We start from the raw sequence: 22,418 nt of genomic DNA on the forward strand, positions 1-22,418 counted from the left end.
ATGGAGATTATAGCACTAGATCCCATAAGGCCGACTCCACAGTTTAAGTCCTGGACCCAGTGGCATGAAAAATCACACCAGGTGCATGTACATGCATGCACAAAAATATTAGGAGGAGAAGGGAGGAGGAGAGATTGCAACCTGGCCATCCTCCCAGGGGGTGGTCTCTCACTTTCTCCTCTTTGTCTCTGGCAAGTGCATACGCCCTATAGCAAAAACTAAAAAATATAAGCCTGGTTTTTAGTGGTATTACATTCTCATGGGTCCTCCAATATCTTATTTGTCCAGCTAATTAAACATTTATAATGAATACGACTCCAACTGAAATTGTAAATTTCAGGTGAGAAAGGGAAAAACCAAGAGGAGAAGAAAGACTTTATATATTCTTATATATGTCAACAAATTTGGAACATTTCAAGGGATTCAGTCAAAATCCCCAGCAAGACTGAGGTTACTATATATATTTAGTTTAAAACAGAAATTAATGTTATCTTGCCAGAATACTTAAGTTCTTTGATTGATAGCAACTTGAATTTATAAAATGGTTTCTTTTAAAAATAATCATTTATTTTATTTTTAATTTATTAATATTTTTTAATTTGACCAGAGAGAGAAAGGGAAAGTAGGAAAGCAAGCCGCCAGGTCCAGGACTTAAATCATGGGTGGCCATGTGGGAGTCTAGTACCTTAACCACCATACCACCTGCTGGCCCCAGAAAATGGTCTTACAATGACGAATGCTAAAAATTTTTAAAATGAAAATGGTTTTAGATTGCAAGACTCTTGAAGCAAGAATCTATGTTTTATGTTTTTCATTTTCTTTCCTCCAAACCTGATTTGTCCTCAGAGCAAGATGCTCAACAGAGTTTATATAATGTGATTCACTGTTTTGTTTTTGTTTTGCTTTGTTTTGTTTTATTTTTTAATAATTGCCAGAGAGCACGTGAAGTTGCAGTAAGAAACACCGAGAAAGAGAGAGAAAGTGAGAAAACGTCCCTCGTAGGGGATGGTCATGCCACAATCCCTTCTCCCCATCTCTTTCACCTTTTGGGATCTTGGGTACGTATGTGCATGTATGCATCCAGCGTGTTTTCAAGATACTGGATTCGGGAATTGTGGGAATCTAGCCATCCTAACCACCAGGTCACCAGCTGTCCCGATTTACTTACTAATTGAAATGTATTGGATGTATTTCCATTTTGGGCATCTTTTACCTTTACAATTAAACCCCTATATGAAAACAGTAAATCAAACAGTTTGGATAATAGTCTACTGTAGACCTGGACTTCATCAACAGCTGACCTCTAATCTGAAAATAAATGGCTTAGTACTAGGGACAGATTCTCTTACTTCCCTTTTCACTTTGGAAGTGACTGGACACTCAGACCTTGAGCTCGGCAGTTCTTAACATTTATCCATGACCACAAAGGGGCAAACTGACAGAAAATCCCCAGCCGGGCTGAGTCACTCCTCCTCTGAGATTTGCACCTGCGTCTATCATAGCTCCACCCCCCTGCATCGTAACACTTGTTTCCACAGCTATAGCTCACACGGGACTGAGTTCCTCGGGCGCATTCACTCCATCTTAGACCCTCTGTACCTAGCAGAGTCACGGTCGTGCACTATCTCCAGAGCCTGTTCTGGCAGCTACTCAAAAAACGTTAAATAAGAACAGAAGGACATGGGATCAGCAGTTAACGTAATGGCTATGTCGCTGGACTCTCATGTAGTCGACCACGTTTCAAGTCCCAGACCTGATGGCTTAAACTCACGCTGGGTGTGTGTGCGTGTGTGCCCAAGGTCCCAAGACGAGAACGGAGAAGAAGGGATTGTGGTGTGGCCATCCCCCCTGGGGGGTGATTTCTCGCTTTCTGTCTCTCTGTCTCTCTCTGTCTGGTGAGTGCACGTGCCCTGTAGCAAAAACCTCTCAAAAAAAAAAAAGAAAAAGAAAAAGAGAAAGAAAAAGAACAGAAGGACATAGATCTATTCAGGGAGACAGATAGCATCTAAATGTTATGTGTACTTACCACGTAATTGAAGGATGTATCAGCAAGCACCGCAAACTGACGGAACAGTGTGTGCCTCGTAAACATCTCATCCTTAAGCGCGTGAAAGCTGAAGTAAAAGAAATGGTCAAATCGGTATGTATTTAAATCATAAGAAAGGCAAATGAGCATTGTGTCAATGTGATTAGAAACCATATTAACCTTTTAAAGTATTACGTAAAAATTTCAAAATAGAAACTTGTCACTTATTTTTTAAAGACTTCCTTTAAAAAAAAAAAGTTTATTTCTTCTATGAGGGAAAGAAACAGACACAACTGGCAGGGTCTTCGTGCTGTGCTCCAGCTCCAGTCTCAGCCAGCCTGCGTCAAGGGTGCACATTCGGCATGCACAGGGCAGCCCTGGGAAACCAGGGACTGTCCCCTGCAGGTCCGGCCATCTTACCATTTTGTGGCCCTGCTTCCTTCTTTTTAAAAGTTACATAGTTTCGGGGCCAGCAGTTAGCGTAATGGCTATGTCACTGGACTCCCACGTAATCGACTGCGGTTCGAGTCTTGGACCCGGTGGCTTAAACTCATGCCCGGCATGGGTGCGTGCGTGCCCAAGATCCCGAGAGGAGAATGGAGGAGAAGAGATTGCAGCGTGGCCATTCCCCCCAAGGAGTGATTTCTCGCTTTCTGTCTCTATGTCTCTCTCTGTCTGTCTGGCGAGCACATGTGCCCTATAGCAAAAACCTCTCCAAAAGAAAAAAAAAAAAGGTACATAGTTTCTAGGCCATCCTGTGGCTTGATACCACACAGCCAACTATGCAGTTCTAGTCCTGAATCCAGTGACTTGAAAAACACCAGTGTGTAGACTTGCATGCCCAAAATCCTGAGAGGAGAATGGAGGACAAGGGATTGCGGGGTGGCCATCCCCCTGGGGGAGGGGGTGGGGGCTTACTTTCTCTCCTTCTCTTTGGCAAGCACATGCACCCTATAGCAAAATGAAAACAAAACAAAACAAACAAAAACTTATTTTCTAACTCTGCAAAGGCATAAAGTAATGGTAATAGCACTCCTCTTGCAAAGAATGTGCTTTAAAAAACACTTTCACTTAAGTGAGTCGAGGCATCTTTCAAAAATGGCTATTTCTAGATATAAGGCAATAAAGTGCAAGATAAGCCTGCGGCGATTTATTCTACCGGAAAGCAAGGGAGTCACTGAGATGATCAAGAGAACACATGAGTCAACTGGAAAGCATACCTGCTGACTCAGTACTGGAGAAACTGAGCATCGCAAATAGTAAGGATGACAATGTGTCGAAACAACACATCTATGAACCATTTGGGAGATTCCCAGCCTATGTGGATTGTGAATGATGTTAAATTTAAGAAATTCAATGGTAGGGAACCAACAGTTAGCGTAATGGCTATGTTACTGGACTCCCACGTAGTCGACCGCGGTTCGCATCCCGGACCCGGTGGCTTAAAACTCACACCGGGCACATGTGCATGTGTGCCCAAGGTCCCAAGAGGAGAATGGAGGAGAAGGGATTGCGGCATGGCCATCCCCCTGGGGGGTGATTTCTCGCTTTCTGTCTCTATGTCTCTCTCTGTCTGTCTGGCGAGCACACGCGCCCTATAGCGAAAACCTCTCCAAAAAAAAAGAAGAAGAAATTCAATGGTATACAAGCACGTTCTGGAGAGAGAGTCAAGAGGACAGCTGGAAAACTGCCTGCTAGTACTGAGGAAGAAATACATGTACAAAAAATTGCAGTGTGCAGTCGCATACACAGACGGCCCTTTGAAGAGATTACGTGTGTGACTCACAAATCCCCTCGCTAACTCAGGAAGAGTTCAGAAACAGCGATGCAGGAGGAGTGTCATGTCTGAAGGAGTGACTCCCCACTACACACGTGGGAGACGTGCAAGGTACCGAAACACTACCTGGCGGAACCGAGAAAGCACAGAGAGCAAGAAATGGAAGACAACTACTGGACTTCCTGAACTGCAGGAGCAAGCGACAGACTGATGGAACTGCTCAGTTGCAAACCCGATACCTTTCACAAAAATGACAGGACAATTCAGTGTTTTGGGTCTAGAGGGTGAAGATTTGAGTCAAAGAGAATTATTCCTAGGCCTTGAAAACTAATAAAACTTGTCACGCTAAATAATTAGATCCATAATGATCTAAAATTCAAAATTTGGATGTTAACTGGTGGAGAGGGGATGAAAAGGAGAAGGAAAACTCAGAAGCCCATAAGAGCATGCCTACCTACTCGACTTGCTTATGAGAGATACAGAGATACTGATAAGCTTATGTATTCATTGGAAAAATCAATACAAGTACGGAAACAACCCCAATGCCTAATAACTGGTGAATGGATCGGTACATTGTGATATATCCGGTACAATGGAAAATTCTTGGCAAAGGAAAAAAGAACACTCTACTGATGTACAATGCAATACAATGGATGAATCTCAAAAGCATATGTGAAATGAAAAGACAGACATGAAAGATTACATATCATGAGATTCAGTTTATATGACAGTCTAGAAAATGTGCCACTTATCGGGTCAGAAAGCCAGTCAGTGGTTACCAGGAGTTCAGGGATTAAACTGAATACCAAGGAGCCAGAAGACTTCCAGGAATAATGGAAATGCGTATTTTGTGTTTGCTGCAGTTATATGACCATACACATTTATCAAAGTTCACCCAACTGTATACTTTAAAGGGGTAAGTTTTATTATAAGTGAATTTATTATAAATAAAACCTATATATATATTCCAATTAGAATACATACATATAAAGGAAAACAGGCCATTAGGTTAGAATAAGATTCAAGAAAGAATGTTAAACAAATAAGATGGTGAACATTATAAAATGATAAACTCTGAAACATAATAAAATAATAAAAATAGTGCTTATTTCTGGGGTTAAAATATTAGAACTTAAAGATCATGCAGTGATATTCTATAACTTGGAAGAATTATAAATGGTGTTAAAGTGTTCTGAGGCTTGTATGTTAGTTAAGAAGGAATCATGGTGCTATTTAACTATAGACTTTATTAGTTTAGCATGCCTGGTAACATCCGAAAGATAATATTAAGATGCTGTCAAGGTTTACATTCCAATAGAGAGAGAAATTAACTTTTAAAATTAATACTAAAACATAATTAAAATCACTGCAGTAGTGACAGCCTATCCATTTAATTCACCAGATAATGAACCAAAGAAGAACTACATTATAATAATCTCAATTATCATCTATTTTTTTTTTGAGAGGTTTTTTTGCCATATGGTGCGTGCGCTCACCAGAAAGACAGAGACAGACAGAGAGAAATCACTCCCTAGGGGGATGGCCATGCCGTAATCCCTACTCCTCCATTCTCCTCTTGGGATCTTGGGCACGCACACACACGTGCCCGGCGCAAGTTTAAGTCACCGGGTCTGGTACTCGAACCACAGAACAACTACATGAGAGTTCAGCGACATAGCCATTACGCTAATTGCTGGTCCCACCTTTTTTGTTTTTTAATCCAAAGGCATGTGCACGTGCTGGAGACAGACAGAGAGACAAAGATAGGGAAAGTGAAAAAATCAACTCCCTTTGGCAGTTGGCTAATAACCCTTCTACTCTGTTCTCCTCTCAAGATTTTGGGCATGCATGTACACATGCCGGCGTGAATTTCAAGCCTCTGGATCCATGACTTGAACCATAGTCAATCATGTGGGAGTCCAGCACTTTAACTACCATGCCACCTGCTGGCCCCATTGTCACAATTTTTAAAGCTCAGCCCTTATTAATGACAAAATATTTAAGAAAACAAGAAACAGAACTCTTTCATTTCATAAAATTAGCCATTAAAAAAAAAAAAAACCCTGCATGAATGGAGAAGCTTAAAATTTCCTCACTTTAAGATTTAGAACAAGATAAGGATGCCAGGTCTCTCTCACCTCTGCTGTTCTGTGTAGTATTGGAAATCAGGCAAAGGCAGCAGAAAAAGAAACATGGTGTAAGGATCAGAAAATAAGACACACAGGGTCCTAATTTGCAGAAGGTTTAGTCTACATAGACAAATGCACAGAATGAACAGATAAAGGTTCTGCAAGGTGACTGTGTAGGAGGAATTTACGGCCCCAGTCTAAGTGGCACAGGTGGCAACATACTGAAATGTGGTGCTGGAAGCCACATGGTCACACACGGGTTTGGATCGAAGGCCAGCCTGAAAATATGCTGGTCATGTATGCACCCAGGACCCTGATGAGCTGGGGGTGGGGGGTAGGGGGCGATAGGGACCATAGAGTGAGGAGACTGCTGAGAGTGCCTGACTTTGTATATGGTGGGAGATGAGGTTCTAATTCCATTTTCCTGCCCGTGGGTCCAGTTTTATTTATTGTAAAGAATGTCCCTTTCCCATTGGGTGTCCTTGGCACCACTGTGGAAAATCAATTGGCTGTAAATACACGCATTTGTTTGGGGGCCCTCTATTCTATTCCATTTGTTTATTTGTGCTTTTAAGCCAGAAGCATGCTGTTTTGGCTACTAGAGCCATATAGTACAGTTTGAAATCAGCTGTTGTTATGCCTCCAGCTTCTGCTCTTAATATTCAAGATTGCTGGAACCAGCAGTTAGTGTGATGGCTATGTCGCTGGACTCCGCGGTTCATGTCCCAGACCCAGTGGCTTAAAACTCATGCCTGGCACGTGTGCGTGTGTGCCCAAGATCCCAAGAGGAGAATGGAAGAGAAGGGATTGCCACGTGGCCATCGCCCCTGGGGGTGGGTGATTTCTCGCTTTCCATCTCTCTGTCTCTCTCTGTCTGGCGAGCGCACGTGCCCTATAGCAAAAGAAAAAAAAAACCTTTAAAAAAAGAAAAAATGTTCAAGATTGCTTTGGCTGTTTGGGTTCCATATGAATTATAGAATTGTTTTTCCTATTTCTGCAAAGAATATTGATAGGGATCCATCAACAGATGAATGGATAAAGAAAATCTGGCATATGTGCATAATGGAATATTATACAGCTATAAAAAAGAATAAAATCCTGTCATTTGCAACAACATGATTAAACCTGGAGAACATTATGTTAAGTGAAATAAACTAGGAATAAAGACAGACATCGGGCCAGCAAGTGGTATGGGGGTTAAGGAGGCTGAATCCCACATGGCCAACAGTGCAGCTCAAGTCTCATACCTGTCAGCTTGAAAAACATGCCAGGTACCTGCTTGCATGCTCAAAATCCCGAGAAGAGAATGGAGAAGGGGCGGCAGCATGGCCATCACCACTGGGGCTGATTTCTCACTTTCTCTGTCCCTATTTCTGTCTCTAGTGAGCACATGCATCCTATAGCAAAGCTGAAGAAAGAAGAAAGAAGGAAGGAAAGAAAGAAAGAGAAAAAAGAGGGAGATAGGAAGGAAGAAGAAAAAAGAAAAAAGAAAGAACGACACATACTACATGACCTCACTCATAGATGGAATCTAAATTAGTTGATCTCATAGAGGGCTGGAATGACATGGGTGGTTGGGGTGAAAGGGAGATATTGGTCAAATGACATATAATTACAGTTAGACAGGCTTTTTTTTTGAGAGTTTTATTTTTTTTTGTCGTTGCTGTAGGTTGGTTATTTATTTATTTATTTATTTATTGCCATAGGATGTGTGTGCTCACCAGAGAGACAGAGAGAGAGAGAGAGAGAGAGAGAGAAAGTGAGAAATCATCCCCCAGGGGAATGGCCATGCCACAATCCTTTCTCCTGTTCTCCTCTGGGGATCTTGGGCTCATATGCAGACGCACCTGGGGTGAGTTTTAAGCCACCAGGTATGGGACTTGAACTGTGGTCAACTATATGGGAGACCAGTGATGTAATCACTATGCTACCTGCTGGTCCCTAGATAGCAGTATTTTATAAATGTGTGTAGAATAGGCACATATGTAGGGACAGAAAATAGATAAGTAATTGCCTGGGGCTGGGGGGCAAAGAATAGGCTGGGTTAGGGGAAGGTGATGAAAATAGAGAATGACCACTAACAGTTAGGCTGTTCTTTTATTTTTATTTTTATTTATTTATTTTTTTTGAGAGATTTTTTGCTATAAGGCATGTGTACGAGACAGAAAGAAAGTGAGAAATCGCCCCCTTGGGAGGGATGGCTATGTTGCAATCCCTTCTTTTCCATTCTCCTCTTGGGATTTTGAGCACACACACACACACACACACACACACACACACACACCTGGTGTGAGTTTTAAGCTGTAGGGTCCAGGACTCGAACAGCAGTCAACCATGTGGAAGTTCAGCGACATAATCATTATGCCATCTGCTGGTGTTCCTTTTTTTATGTGATGAGAATGTTTGAAAAATTTATTGTGGTGATGGTTAAAAAACTCTGGGAACAGGGACCAGCAGTTGGTGTAATGGCTGTGTCGTTGCACTCCCATGCAGACAACCGTGGTTCAAATCCTGGACCTGGTAGCTTAAACTCATGCCAGGTGCGTGTGCATGGCCATGCCCCCTGGAGGGTGATTTCTCGCTTTCTGTCTTTCTGGTGAGCGCACGTGTCCTATAGCAAAAACCTCTAAAAAAACAAACTCTGTGAACATACTAAGAACCAGTGGATTGCACACTTTAAATGGATTAACTGCATGATATGTGAATTGTATTTCAATAAAGTTGTTTTAATAAAAGCGAAAAATTACAGGTCATTGGACTGAACTCCTTCCTATGCTAGGCTCCAAAAGAATGAACCGAAGTCCTCTTCTGCTAAACTTCACCCCACCAAGTCAAAACCAAGTTGTCCACTAGACCTTTCAATACATCAGCTGACAGAGAGAGCACTATAAGGGAATAAATAGCCAAACCCCAAACAGGCCAGTTTCTGCCTACATGATAAGGAAGTCCCTTCTGCTCTGCTCTGCAAGAAAGGTAACTTTGACATGACCGTTACATTTTCCCTGCATTGTTTCTGTTTTCTTTAGCCTTTTTCTGTCTATAACTGCTCACTGACCATGTCACAGAGCAGAATTCTCTGAACCTCTTCTGGTTCTAAGGGCTGCCCAATTGGTCAATTGTGTTTTGCTCAAATAAATTTTGTTAATTTTATTATGTATGAAGTTTTTCTTTTATCAGATGTAAGGAGATAGAAGAAGATATGAGTAAAAATAGACAGGGCAAACCAAAGGCATTGTGGTGAAGGTGGCTGGATCTCGCATGGCCAACTGTGCAGTTCAAGTCCTGGACCCAGCAGCTTGAGAAACACACTGTGTGTGTGTGTGTGTGTGTGTGTGTGTGTGTGTGTGTGTGCGTGTGCCCAAAATCCTGAGAGGAGAATGGAGGAGAAGAGATTACAACATGGCCATCTCCCCTAGGGGGTGCCTTCTCACTTTCTCTCTCTCTGGCAAACACACACACTCCATCGTAAATTAAAAGAAAGCAAGCACAAACGGTTTGGTAAGGAAAAATAATAAACAAATAGAAAAATGGAAACAGTTCAGAAACACAGAAAAAACTCAGGAATGTGCTGAAACAAAGTCTATGACAGCAAGGGTACCACAAATCAATCACAAAAGGATTGTTTAGTAGATGATGTGGGGAAAATACTTCACCGCACATCCAAAGGTAATCTTTCATGGATGAAAGACCTAAAAGTGAAAGGTCAACCAACAGATCTGTTGAAGGTGTGGAAGGATATTGGAGTAGAGACAATGAAAGACTTCCTTGACACAAACTTAAGGTAAAATATTGATGGAAAAAAATGAAAAAGATTTTTGTATAATAAAAGACTAACAATGTTAAACAGCTTGGGAGAAGGTATTTATAACATCTAAGTCTAATAGGGAATTAATAAAATACACAGGTCAATTTCACAAGCCAACAAGAAAGCTAGGCAAAAGGTAAGTAGATGGTTCACAATAGAGAAATCCTTCAAACCTCTCTCTCTTTCTTTTTTATTTTTTTTGTTGAGAGATTTTTGTGATAAGGCGTGTGTGCTCCCTGGAGAGACAGATAGACAGACAGAAAGTGATGGGCTGGCAGGTCGTATGTTGGTTAAGGATGCCGGACTCCCACGTGCTCAACTGCGGTTCAAGTCCTGGACTTGGTGGCTTGCTTTCTCACTTTCTCTCTGGTCAAATTAAAATAAACAAATAAATAAAGTTCAATAAAATAATTAGAAAGAAAAGAAAGCGAGAAAACACCTTGGGGCGTGGGAGTGGGAGATGGCCATGCTGCCATCCCTTCTCCTCCCTTCTCCTTTTGGGATTTTGGGCACTCATGCACACACACCCAGTGTGAGTTTCAAGCCACCGGGTCCGGGACTCAAACTGCAGTGACCACGTGGGAATCCAGTACCTTAACCACTATACCACCTGCTGGTTCCTCAAACATCTCTTGACAGAAATCTGAGTCAGATGTTACCAAACATCAGAGCTCAATCCTTGTACCCCTCTATTTTCCTCTACTGACACTTTGAGCTCATCTTTTTTAATCTCATGGCTTTAAATATCATCTAAACGCTGACACATTTCAAATTCATCTCTCTAGCCTGTCTTTCTTCTCAACTCCAGACATATATTCATGACTGCTTAGTTGACATCTACATTAGGTGACTAAGAAGCAGGTTAAACTTCACATATCAAAGACTGAACTGATAACTCATCAAAACATGCTTGCGTGTCTTCTCTGTTTTGGTCGAAGGCAACTCTACCTTTCCCCTCGCTTTGGTAAAAATCTTTGTAATTACCTTCTGTATAGACAGGATTAAAAAAAAAATAACATGGCATATCTCCCACTTCATAAATAAATGTGAATGACTTTATTGTTTTAGATACTAGAGTGAAGATAGATATTGAGGCTATTGTATTTATTGGCTTGAAATTTCATTCAGTCTAACAAATCCAGGGCAGGCGTCTTTGAGATGAATCATGTTTATTGTACACTTACTAACAAAGAGATTGCTTTGGATATTTCCTAAAAAATCTAACCTTTCTAGATGAAGTTGATCTTTTTTTTTTTTTTTAAGAGTTTTTTGCTAGAGGGCGCGTGCGCTTGCCAGAAAGACAGAGAGACAAAAAGTAAGAAATCACCCCCCAGGGGGTATGCCCACACCACAATCCCTTCTCCTCCATTCTCTTCTCAGGATCTTGAGCACGCACGCACACGCTCCCGGCATGAGTTTAAGCCACTGGGTCCGGGACTCGAACAATGGTCGAGTACATGGGAGTCCAGTGACATAGCCATTACGCCAACTGCTGGTCCCAATGAAGTTGATCTTTTAAGAAAGAATCTATTTCCAAATAATTACAAGTATATTTGGGGAGAGTAGATTGGTTAAATAGGAAATGAATACTTTGAGTTGTTATTTGGGAATATATACATGTGTACTGAGAATAAAGCAAATTAGAGTATTATCTAAGACTGGAAGTTGGAATATTAGGGTAGTTTTAAGTTCTGAGCTTAGTTTGATTATTCTATTTTGGCTGATTATTTTGCATATCTTGTTAAAAGTCTACAAGGGTGGGGCCAACAGGTGGCATGGAGGTTAAGGCGCTGGACTCCCACCTGGCCAATTGCTGTTTGAGTTCCAGACCTGGCTGCTTGAAAATCATGTGTGTGTGTGTGTGCCCAATATCTGAGGAGGAGAAGGGAAGAGAAGGATGTGGCGTGGGCATTCCCCGGGTGTGGGGGGGTGATTTCACACCTTCCCTCTCACTGTCTCTCTGCCTCTCTCTGGCAAATACATGCACCTGAAGGCCAACAACAACAAAGTCTATGAGGGCATTACCAACTGCCTTAAAAGATGATTAGTCACATCATCATAAGTAGGATTTGTATATATCACCACACTCTACCTGTTCCTGAGAATGAAGAATTTCTTTTCCCAGTTTTTGTTTAACCGTTCTGTTTCCTTCCTGTACCTGTAATAAATTTACACATGGTTAAACATTATATTATGTACAAATGAGCAATTATGAATCATTATTCCAATACCTTTCCATCTTCCTTCTTTCATTCTCTAAAGTGGCCTTTAATACTTCTATCTGGAGCTCCAAATTACTTCGGTCTTCAATCTTTTGATAGAAAATACATCACAAAGTTAATTACATGAACAATATATCTTGTTTCCTCTGTAAGTGTGAAAGGTTGTGCCTAGTGAATGGCATGTATATTGTAATGCTATCAAAAATAATTTGAAGAGACGATGAGTTATATTTTCTTCCAAATTCCTGTAAATCAGAAGAGTTTAAGATTCCGTACTTCCATTTCAGTAAATGATTAACTTAAAGCCAGCTAGCTCTAGACTATATCACGAAGCAACCAAAATTTATCTTCATTACCGCTATCCTCACCAGGTATCCCTTTTCTTCTTTAGTTTTTTGCCAAAGTGTGTGCACTTTCCAGAGAAAGACAGAGAGCTGAGAATGGCCGTGCTGCAATTCCTTCTTCGCCATTCTTTTCCTGGGATTTTACGCACATGCGCGTGCACACACACACACACACACACACACACAGACACAAAGTGACCAGTGTGATTTTCAAGGCACTAGGTCCAGGACTCAAACTGCTGTCAGCCACGTGAGAGTCAAGCGCCTTAACCACCACACCACCCAGGTATCCAGGTATCCCTCTTTCTAAACCTTGTTTTCCCTCCTTGTGGCCTCTCCATCGCTTGATCATACTTAATCATAGACAGTAGATGTTCTCAGCAACTCTATTTCCTCTTTCTATCAAAACAGTTCCCAGAAAAGGGTCTGACCAACCCAACGACACTAGAACTTCACAGCATTTTTCAGTATTATTTCTATTTTTCAAGAGGACAAAGTTTTTAGGAAAAGGAATGAATCTCTAACATTCTAGTCATGGCATGAATAAGAGAGATTTCTTTGGATGTGGTAGGGGTGCCCTGCAGAATCACGGTAAAGAGGCAGTCGGGTCCTCTGTCTCTTTCTCAGAACGATTCTCTGTGGAGCTTCCGAAGTTATTGCTGCTTTTTCAGCCTAGCCAGCTCTGATATAAGCAGTGACTAGGTTAATAATAATGACCATATTAGTCATATACCTTGGGCATTGATACTGCTGTCTTTTCTTCATATGCCACTTCAGGTGTTGTATGTCTAATCTGGAAAAAATTAATAAACCAAGGTTAATATAATATTTCAAAGTAATGCATAAAGATGTGTTTTTTTCTGTAGCTTAGAGAAAAGCAATTGAGACTTAAAATATGCCGAATATAGTTCCCCATGGGCCTTCACTGTCTTATCTAATTTGTGTTTATATATTGCATTTACAACTGGACAATTATAACCATTAAAAATGATTTTCCAGGACCAGCAGATGGCATAATGGTTATGTCACTGGACTCCCAACTGGCCGTCCATGGTTCAAGTCCCAGACCTGGTGGCTTAAAAATCACGCTGGGTGCACATGCGTGCACACCCAAGATCCTGGGAGAATGGAGAAGAAGGGATTGCAGAGTGGCCATTCTCCCTGGGCGATGATTTCACACTTTCTCTCTTACTGTTTCTGTCTATCTTTCTCTCCAGCCTGCCCTAAGGCAAAAATCTTTTTTAAAAAATGTTTCCTGGGACAGCAGGTGGTGTGGTAGTTAAGGTGCTAGATTCCCACATGGTTGCCTGAGGTTTAGGTCCCCGACTTGGTAGCTTGAAAATCACAACAAATAAGTAGATAAATAAATCAATCAGTAAGTGTTTTTAAAAATTTTTAGGGTTTCATCATATGGAGTGTGCACTTTCCAGAGACAAAGAGAGGGAAAGTGAGAAATCACTCCCCCACCTCGGGGTGATGGCCACACCGCAATCCCTTCTCCTCCATTCCCCTCTCAGGATTTTGGGCATGTACTCACGTGCACACACATGCCGGGTGTGAGTTTCAAGCTGCCAAGTCTGGGACTCAAACTGCAGTCGGCCACATGAGAGTCCAGCGCCCTAACCATCTGCTGACCACTAGTCCTCCATATTTACTTAATCTCCACTCTCTTTTCCTAAAAACTGAACTTGAACAGATAGCGTTTTTGTGTTCCCGATACTATGGAACAGCAGTGTACCTGGATCCAGATATATACCTGTCACTGATACTTGGCTGATAAAACCAGACTCTCCCAAGTGAGGGGGTGTCAACTTTCCATTTCTGCCAGTTTTTTCACTTCTGTGTCATTCTTAGCTCTCACTCTTTTTTGACGTTCAGATCATCCTGCGTGTTTGATTCCTTTCATGTTTGGTCAGAGTATTTCTTGAATAATTTTTTTATACAGGTCTAATAAGTGGTAAATTATGGGAATTTTTACATGTTCAAGATAGTTTTATTTTGCCTTCATACTTGCTTGAGATTTTAGTTGGATTTAAGACAGATCAAATGTTTTGTTCTTTTTAAAAACTGCATCTTCTTTTTCTGCAGCAACTTACGTTGCTCATAAGAAAATTAGTGTAAGTCGCCTTTTTACTTTGTTTCCTAGTAGTTTAAACATTTCTCTCGCTCTCTATTTCTTGGAGATTTAAAATTGTACTTACTCTTTTCATCATTTCTTTTTTTCCAAAAATCATTTATTTATTGGGGACCAGGAAGTGATGTAGTGGTTAAAGCTCTGGAGTCCCATGTGGCCAGACGTGGAGAGTCTTTGGTGGGCTTTGAACTACCCAAACAGCTGTTTCCTTATCTGTCTACACAGCATCTCATACTTCCTAGAAAAAAACTCTCTTACTCCCACCAACAGAGCGAGTCAGTCTTCCCAAGGCCCATGAGACAGACTACTAGACAAGAAAAAAGGCTTAGGCACAAAGACACCAACTTAACCAAAGCAACAACAACAAAAATTTCTTTTTTTAAAATTTTAGCCTTCCTTGGCCTCTGAAGAGTAGAGGTCACTGGAACAACATAAGGCAGGCATTTTGAGGAATCCTCCTACCTATGTGTTCTCAAAGGGCGCAGTTCACTTGAAACTCCTTTTTGCCCAAGGCAGAAGGGGACCAAGTGAGTTCGCTATTTGATGAGTGACAGACCTTGGAAATTGATAGGGTAAGATCCTCAAAGCTCAGGAACTGTTTGCTAATACGCTAAAGGAAAAAAAATTAATTCCAGTTAAAAAAAAAAGCCCTAGAAAATTAGAAAAACAGATTAATAAAACAAAATAAACTTCTATGTAAAACATATTTATATTTATTTCACTATATCGAAAGTCTTATCAGCGATTGAAAGTTTATTTAAAACTTCTGTGTGTTAAAGGGGGCCACTAGGTGTTATGGTGGTTAAGGAACTGAATTCCCACATGGCCAACCACAGTTCAAGGCCCAGATTCAGCAGCTTGAAAATCACAGAGTGTGTGTGTGCACGCACGTCCAAAATTCCAAGGGGAAAATGGAGGAGAAGGGATTGCAGCATGGCCATGAGGGCAATTTCTCACTTTTTCACTCTCTCTCTCTCTGGTGGGTACACATACCCCATGGCAAAATAAATGAATAAATTCTGTGTTTAGATTCACGGGCAGTAAAAATGAGTTCCAGTTTTCCCAAGCTCCCTCTTCCTGACACTCGGATAATGATCAACTGTGTAATAACTAGAGATAAGGCCACGCTCAAGCTTATCTATTTCTAGAACTATTTCTATAAAGCAAACAGTTACCCGATCTCTCTAAAAGACAACAGTATTAAAATAATGAAGATAATGTCTCTTTTCATTAAAAAAACAAAGAGATCTACAAGTAGACTAGAGTGTTTGCTCTCCGGCTCGAGTTGAACTTTCGACTTTGTTATAGCATGTTACATTGAATCCTGGCTCTGTCCACACTAAAGTGTCATTTTGTTTTGACAGCTGCTGACATTCCACGTTCTCTGGAATACACATGCTGGTCTTTATGCACTCATTTCATTGACAGGTGCAAATATTGTACTGCTTAAATGATAGCGGTGAAAAGGAATAGCAATATTAATAGAAAAGTGGTTAACTTCCTCAGCCGGAGATGTACATTAAATAAAGGTAATCACGAATTGTGATGATAAGGTATTTATTAGAAATATTTATTTCCTTTTCGATCTCAATGATATGTATTTATAACTAAGAATTTACACAATTAAGAAATACGATGCATTTATAATAGAAGTTATGATTCTTAAATTTGTTTCCCATTTGTTTAGTACTTAAAACATTTTTTAGGTTGGTTTTTTTTTTTGGCCATAGGGTAGATGCACTTGCTAGATAGAGATAAAAAATGACAGAGAGAGGAAAAATGAGAACTCACCCTCCTCCTCAGGGGAGATGGCCATGCTGCAATCCCTTTTCCTCCATTCTCCTCTCAGGAGTTTGGACACACACACACATGTGCCCAGTGTGATTCTCAAGCCATTGGGTCAGGGACTTGAACCATGATTGGCCACATGTGAGTTCAATGCCTTAACCTCTACTCTACCTGCTAGCCCCTAAAACTTATTTTTTAAAATTTAATACACTCTTCTAATAGGAACAACAGCTAAGGCTCTGTAATAATAGAAGTACAATTATGCTTACTCACTGCCTTATTATGAACTATATTCCTTACTGGATCTTCATACCCCATTTCCTTTTTCTTGGCAGGAGTCATCATTCTGCTGTTTGTCCTAATATTCAGAAATATCCCTCTTCTAAAACTTTGCCCATTCTTTCCAGGTTTTCATGAAAGGTATTTTGCCTCTTTTCCCTTGAAGACATTGTATAGATTACTATTAAAACAATCTTTCTGTCCCAGCCTAGTGTCACAGGTGATAGAGGTGCTGTGCTAGGCTGGAGGCCATGTGGGAAGGCTCCAGGTTCACGTCCTGGGTCTGCCCAAACACACCCAGCACATGGGTGATACTGGCTGCCTGCAGGACTTGGGGGAGGACTGCTACGTGAAGATCCTACTGCGGGTCTCTCTCTCACATGAAGGAGCAAAGTAAACTTCAATATATATCTATATACATTCAGAACACTGAGAATAAGCTAGGCAATCAAGCACTAATCATTATAGAAGCCTAAAGTCAAATATATATCGATCTACATATATCACTTGTAAATTTTCTTCTAACCAAATCCTTAAGCTAGGCAAAACCTTTCAAAGCTAGGACGAGACTTTCTTCATCTGCGATATCCCAGCAGTGCTACTCCGTGCCTGCCAGGGGCTCTGGAGCATCTTGGCAGAACTGGGCGTGAAGGCCTACAGAATCCAGACTGATTCAGGCTACCTGCAAACCTCAAGCATGGCTTCTCAAATGCCTGGAATGACCCCACAGGCAGGCGGGGCCTCCTCACCTGGCTCTAGACCAACCTTGACTTCCTGTTCACTGCAGGAAGTGAGCTTATAGAAGCAACAGGCAAATTTACTAAACTATCCAACGTGAAAAATCTGCAATCAAAACTCTTCAATGATGGGAATGATTCTTTTAAAGAAGGTGAAGCCATTTTTTCTGAGTGTCGAACAGAAACAGTGTGTCAGAGAGACATTAGCAAGTTGATAGGGCTTGGGTAAGTAAACTGCTACTTACATGGAGCAAAATACTGCACGTTATTAATTATATATATTCAGTCGCATGGAGCAATGCTCCCCATGTCTCGCTGAATATTCAAATCTGCTTTAAGACTTGTCTGAAAGGATGCTCAGAAGAGCTTTTCAGTCATTATCTTTTGCTGGCAGAATTTTTTTAGCTTTCTTTCATGATAGAGAAAAACAAATATAGAGAAAAGGAGAGACAGGGACCCCTGACAGATTCTTGTCATGTCATCATTTTCCCCCCACCCCCAACCTTATACATAGCCAGCCAGCATCATGGGTGCGTGTGCAGACATGCGCAACATGTTCGAGTTTACCTGGGATCTGAACCCCAGGCTTCCCATATGGCTCCAGTATCACACAGCAGTACCCAAAACCAGGATTTTTAAAAAATTTTCTTCTTTTAGCATTTCTTTTTTAAAAAATTACTTAAATTACTTATTTTATTCATTTATTATTATTTTAAAATTTGCTATAGGGCACACACACTCACCAGAGAGAGAATAAAAGAAGAAAAGAAAAAAAAAAAAAACAGAGAAAGCGAGGGAGGAAAAGTGAGACAGCAAACCACCAGGTCCAAGATTGAAACTGTGGTCACCCATGTGGGAATCCAGTGCCTTAAACCACCAAGCCACCTGCCATCCCCCCTTAGCATTTCTTTACTGAACAAAGCTCATGTAATAAATACGTATCTATTTTTGTTTGTTCCAACGGCATGCCTCCTGTTCTATCAGACTGCTCTTGAGAGGCCAAGCCAGTGTGGGCAGAAGCTGACTTGAGCTGAGTCTGGTTGTTGCCGTGGTTTTCTTTAGTGGATCACAGCCTCAGTATTTCTTTCTGGTTCCTTTTTAGGGAATTAAAAAATGCCACTCCAACCTTATAAGAAGAATACAGATACAGTAAAAGATCACAACAGTTTCAAATCCACTGGAGAACGGAGGTCATACCCAGGTAACCCCGATTCCAAAGAGCCCCTCCAGGAACTATCTTCTACAGCAGAAGGAACACCATGCAGTTTCAACACAAGAAGGTAAGACGAACAAGCTAAACTATAAAGAACTTCTAAAGACCTAGTATAGGTTAGCAGAGCACTCTGAAGTAGCTAGGGGCTCATATTAAAAGGGGAGTGAGTCCACACAGCTTTTGTTCTTCCTGTCCTCTACCAGGTGCTCATGAGAAAAACTGAAGACAGAACAATTTTGAAGAGTCATTGTTGATGGTGCACTTACGAGGGATGAACTGCTACTAAGGGAAAAGCACTTTTTCGTTGCCCTTCTGTTCTAGGAAGCAAATCTTCACCTAAGAGGAAGTAAACTTTCTGGCTAATGAGACTCGACAGTGATCAGTGGTTGATGCAGTGAAGAACCTCTAGGTAAGAAACACCAACTATGGGGCTGGCAAGTGGCATGGGGGTTAAAGGCACTGGACTAACCGCAGTTCAAGTCCCAGACCTCGTAGCTTGCTTTCTCACTTTCCTGTTTTCTTTCTCTCTGTCTCTCTCTGACCAAACTGGAAAATAATAATAATAAAGGTAAATAAAAAAATAATTCTTAAAAACAAACAAACAAACAAAAATCCCCACCATTTCTCCCAGGCCTTTCCTTCCCAAAAAAGAAAAGCTTTCAGTCACTTGGGAAGGCAGTACAATTCTGCTCAGAAGGCATAAATGAAGACTTACATGGGGAGGGGGGGGTGTCTTTAAAAAGTTCATGGAGGAGCCAGCAGGTGACATAGTGGTTAAGGCACTGGACTCCTGTATAGTGAACCACAGTTTGAGTCCTGGACCTGGCAGCTTGGAAGTCACACCTGGCACATCTGCATGCATACCCAAAATCCCAGGGAAAGAATGGAGGAGAAGGGATTGTAGCACGGCCATTCCCCTGGGGAAAGATTTCTGACACTGCCTCTCACCGTCTCTAACTCTCTCTGGTGAGTGCACACACCCTATGGCAAAAACCTTTAAAAAAAGTTCATGGAAAATACAAACTATGAAAACGATGCATTTTAAAAAATGTAAATAAATAAATTAATTAATTTTAAAAAAATTAAAAAGAAGATAAAGTGTTGGCACAAAGGGTTATCACTTAAGGGAATCCAGTATTTGGTAAATTTTCAAGGCAGAATAAGGGCTGTGGATTGAATAAACTTAATTTCTAAGATTATCTAGTTATAAGATCCTAGTAATATTCACTATGACTGCTATGGAAAAAAAGAAAAGAGAAAAGAAAGGAAAATAAAAAGATACACAATCTCAAATCAGATATCCTCTTCTCTGAGCAGTCCTAGAGGCAAACTAAGGAGTGCCTTTGGGAGCAAAGTAGGATTTGGAGGCTTCTATTTAGATTTGAAACCTATGAATCTAGTAAGTAAAATAAGACCATTTAGAATAAAGATGGGTTCAGGACCTATAACTGACTGTCTGAAACTTATTTTTTTAAACTGAAAGATACAGAAGAAGAGGAGCCATAGTGGGTTGAGAAGCACTTGTAAGTGAGGAGAATCAAGGTTGTCAGAGGAAAGGCATGAGTTCTCAGGTATGTTAGGAGATACTGGAGCAGTCATGTATGTATTTCCAGAGGAAGAACTGAGGACATTAATAAAAGGGCCCAAATAAAGCAGACTGATTTTTAAAAAAGAGAGAAAGAAAGAAAATGATGCATGAATTTCAAAAACTCTTTATACCAAAATAAACTCATACCTTAATTTCATTTTTTAGTGACTATGTTGAAGTTTCTTCATATTATATCAAAGGGAAAAACAGAACACATTTTTTCCCCTGGGGAGTGAAACAATAATTATTTTGGGACTTAGATTCTGCACTAGGAACAAGTGAAGGTTTCCTACAACTGCAGAAAAGACAGGAAACTCCTACCCAAGATGAACTTCAGACTTTCGCAGGGAAGAGGGGCAGGAACACTAAGAAAGTCTACCTCTGAGACTTAGTATTTCCCAAAGACTAGGTTTGGATTAGAGCAGCCGAAAACCTGCTCTATCCTTCCTCACGGAGTATCAGGCAATAGCAATGTGGGAAGGATAAAAGCGTGGCGAGAATCCATGGTGTGGGTGGACAGGTTCTGTTGAAGGGTGAAAAGGGAACCGCATATCTAAAAGCACTCTATTACTCTAGCTCCCACTCCTAGCACATAACCACCCATGAAAGGAGTACTGAGGCTGTGGTCCACTAAAGGAAAGCACGGCAGCAACCAGACTCGCCCAAGTCGACTTCTGCCTACACTGGCTTGGCCTCTCAAGAGCAGTCTGATGGCACAGGAGGCATGCCATTTCCAGGTGTGAATGCAATTTATTTCGATCTCTACTAGTCTACACACGATGTCTAGCATTCAATCAAAAATATCAGACAAACAAAAAAGGCAAGAGGATGAAAAACTTGTTATAAAACAAAGCAATCAACAAAATCAGATACGAAAATGACTCTGTAAATATCAAATGAAGACTTTAAAAATAATAAATAATAATAGCACTCTATGGCCAAAATTGAATAATTAAAGGTTATAGAAACTAAGTAAATGGTTGTGAATACCAGATATAGTGTGAGAAGAGGGCAGGTGAAGGAGTAGACCTGAGGAAAGACATTAAGGAGAAAAATAGAGAGGCACGGCCTTTACGGAGCAAAGAAATGGATTGTTATCTATTGAAGATAACTTTCTAAAATGGTGGACTGGACTGGTGAGAAATGTACACATGTTGGAATAGTCACTTCGTAAGCTAAGTAATGTGATTGAATGTATAGAAAAATTAGAAATAAAAAGAAATAAGAATTAAAAAATAACATAATATAATCAAATAAGTAATATAATAATGTAATCAAATAATATAATCAAAATCCTAAAGAACTTAGGAGTGAGAGATAAAAAAAAGAGAGAAAAGGTGAACAATATGTAGGGAATCTCAGCAGAGAGGTAGAGGGATAAAAACAGCCAAGTGTAAATACTAGACAACAAGACAACAACAGAGATGGAGAATTTCTGTGATGGGCTATCAATAGAGGAACTGAGGAAAATAGTGAATTTGAAGGTAGGTTAAAAGAAATGACCCAAACTGAAATAAGGAGAAAAGAGTAGTTAAAAATCAATAACTGGATATTATTCAAGAGTTGTGGGCCAACATTAAACAATCTAATATAGATGTATTTGAAGGCAAAGACATAACTGAAGATAATGGTCAGGAGTTAATTAAAGATATCAAACCACGAAGTCGAGAAGATCAATCAGGCTGAACAGAAATAAAGAGTGAAGTGGGGTGGGGGTCGGAGGTCAGGTGGACAGCATCACCCAAATACACTTTATAGTCTAACTACTGAAAAGCCTTAACGATAAAGAAAAACTAGACACAGCTGTGGTGGCACAGGTGGTGAGGAACTGCTGTGTGGTCCTGGAGGCATGGAGAAGGGTCCAGAGTTCAGATCCTGATCAACCTGAGAAGGCTGGGCATGCCTGCCTGCTGGAAGGCTGTGGGAAGGATCACAGTGTGGCAAGTCCCTATTAGGGGTCTCTTTCTTTCCTGCATTCACTTTCATGAAGGAAATAGATAAATTTTAAGAAAAAATAAACTCCTACAGTCCTTTAAAAATAAAAGACATGGGGAACCAGCAGTTAGCATAACGGCTATGTCACTGGACTCCCATGTAGTCAACCGCGGTTCGCATCCTAGACCTGGTGACTTAAAACTCACGTCGGGCGTATGTGCGTGCGTGCCCAAGATCCCAAGAGGAGAATGGAGGAGAAGGGATTGCGGTGTGACCATCCCCCTGGGGGGTGATTTCTCGCTTTCTGTCTCTATGTCTCTCTCTGTCTGTCGGGCGAGCGCACGTGCCCTATAGCGAAAATCTCTCAAAAAATAAAATAAAATAAAATAAAATAAAATAAAATAAAAATAAAAGTCATGTTAAATACAGAGACACAAAGTT

The 22,418-nt window shown here is 40.7% G+C and overlaps 1 protein-coding gene across 1 annotated transcript in view; it reads right to left on the bottom strand.

Annotated features, from left to right (window-relative positions):
• CUNH10orf67 (chromosome unknown C10orf67 homolog) overlaps nt 1–22,418 on the bottom strand; it is a 195,783-nt gene that overhangs the window by 30,747 nt on the left and 142,618 nt on the right. Inside the window, exons 11-14 of the mRNA XM_027771097.1 lie at nt 13,037–13,096; nt 11,969–12,048; nt 11,830–11,895; nt 2,027–2,114 (exon numbers count right to left, since the gene is read on the bottom strand). Coding sequence (XP_027626898.1) covers nt 2,027–2,114; nt 11,830–11,895; nt 11,969–12,048; nt 13,037–13,096 — 294 coding nt within the window. The remainder of the gene's footprint in view (nt 1–2,026; nt 2,115–11,829; nt 11,896–11,968; nt 12,049–13,036; nt 13,097–22,418) is intronic.

Source organism: Tupaia chinensis, unplaced genomic scaffold (assembly GCF_000334495.1).
Source record: "Tupaia chinensis unplaced genomic scaffold, TupChi_1.0 Scaffold000001_1, whole genome shotgun sequence".
NCBI classification, from domain to species: domain Eukaryota; kingdom Metazoa; phylum Chordata; class Mammalia; order Scandentia; family Tupaiidae; genus Tupaia; species Tupaia belangeri.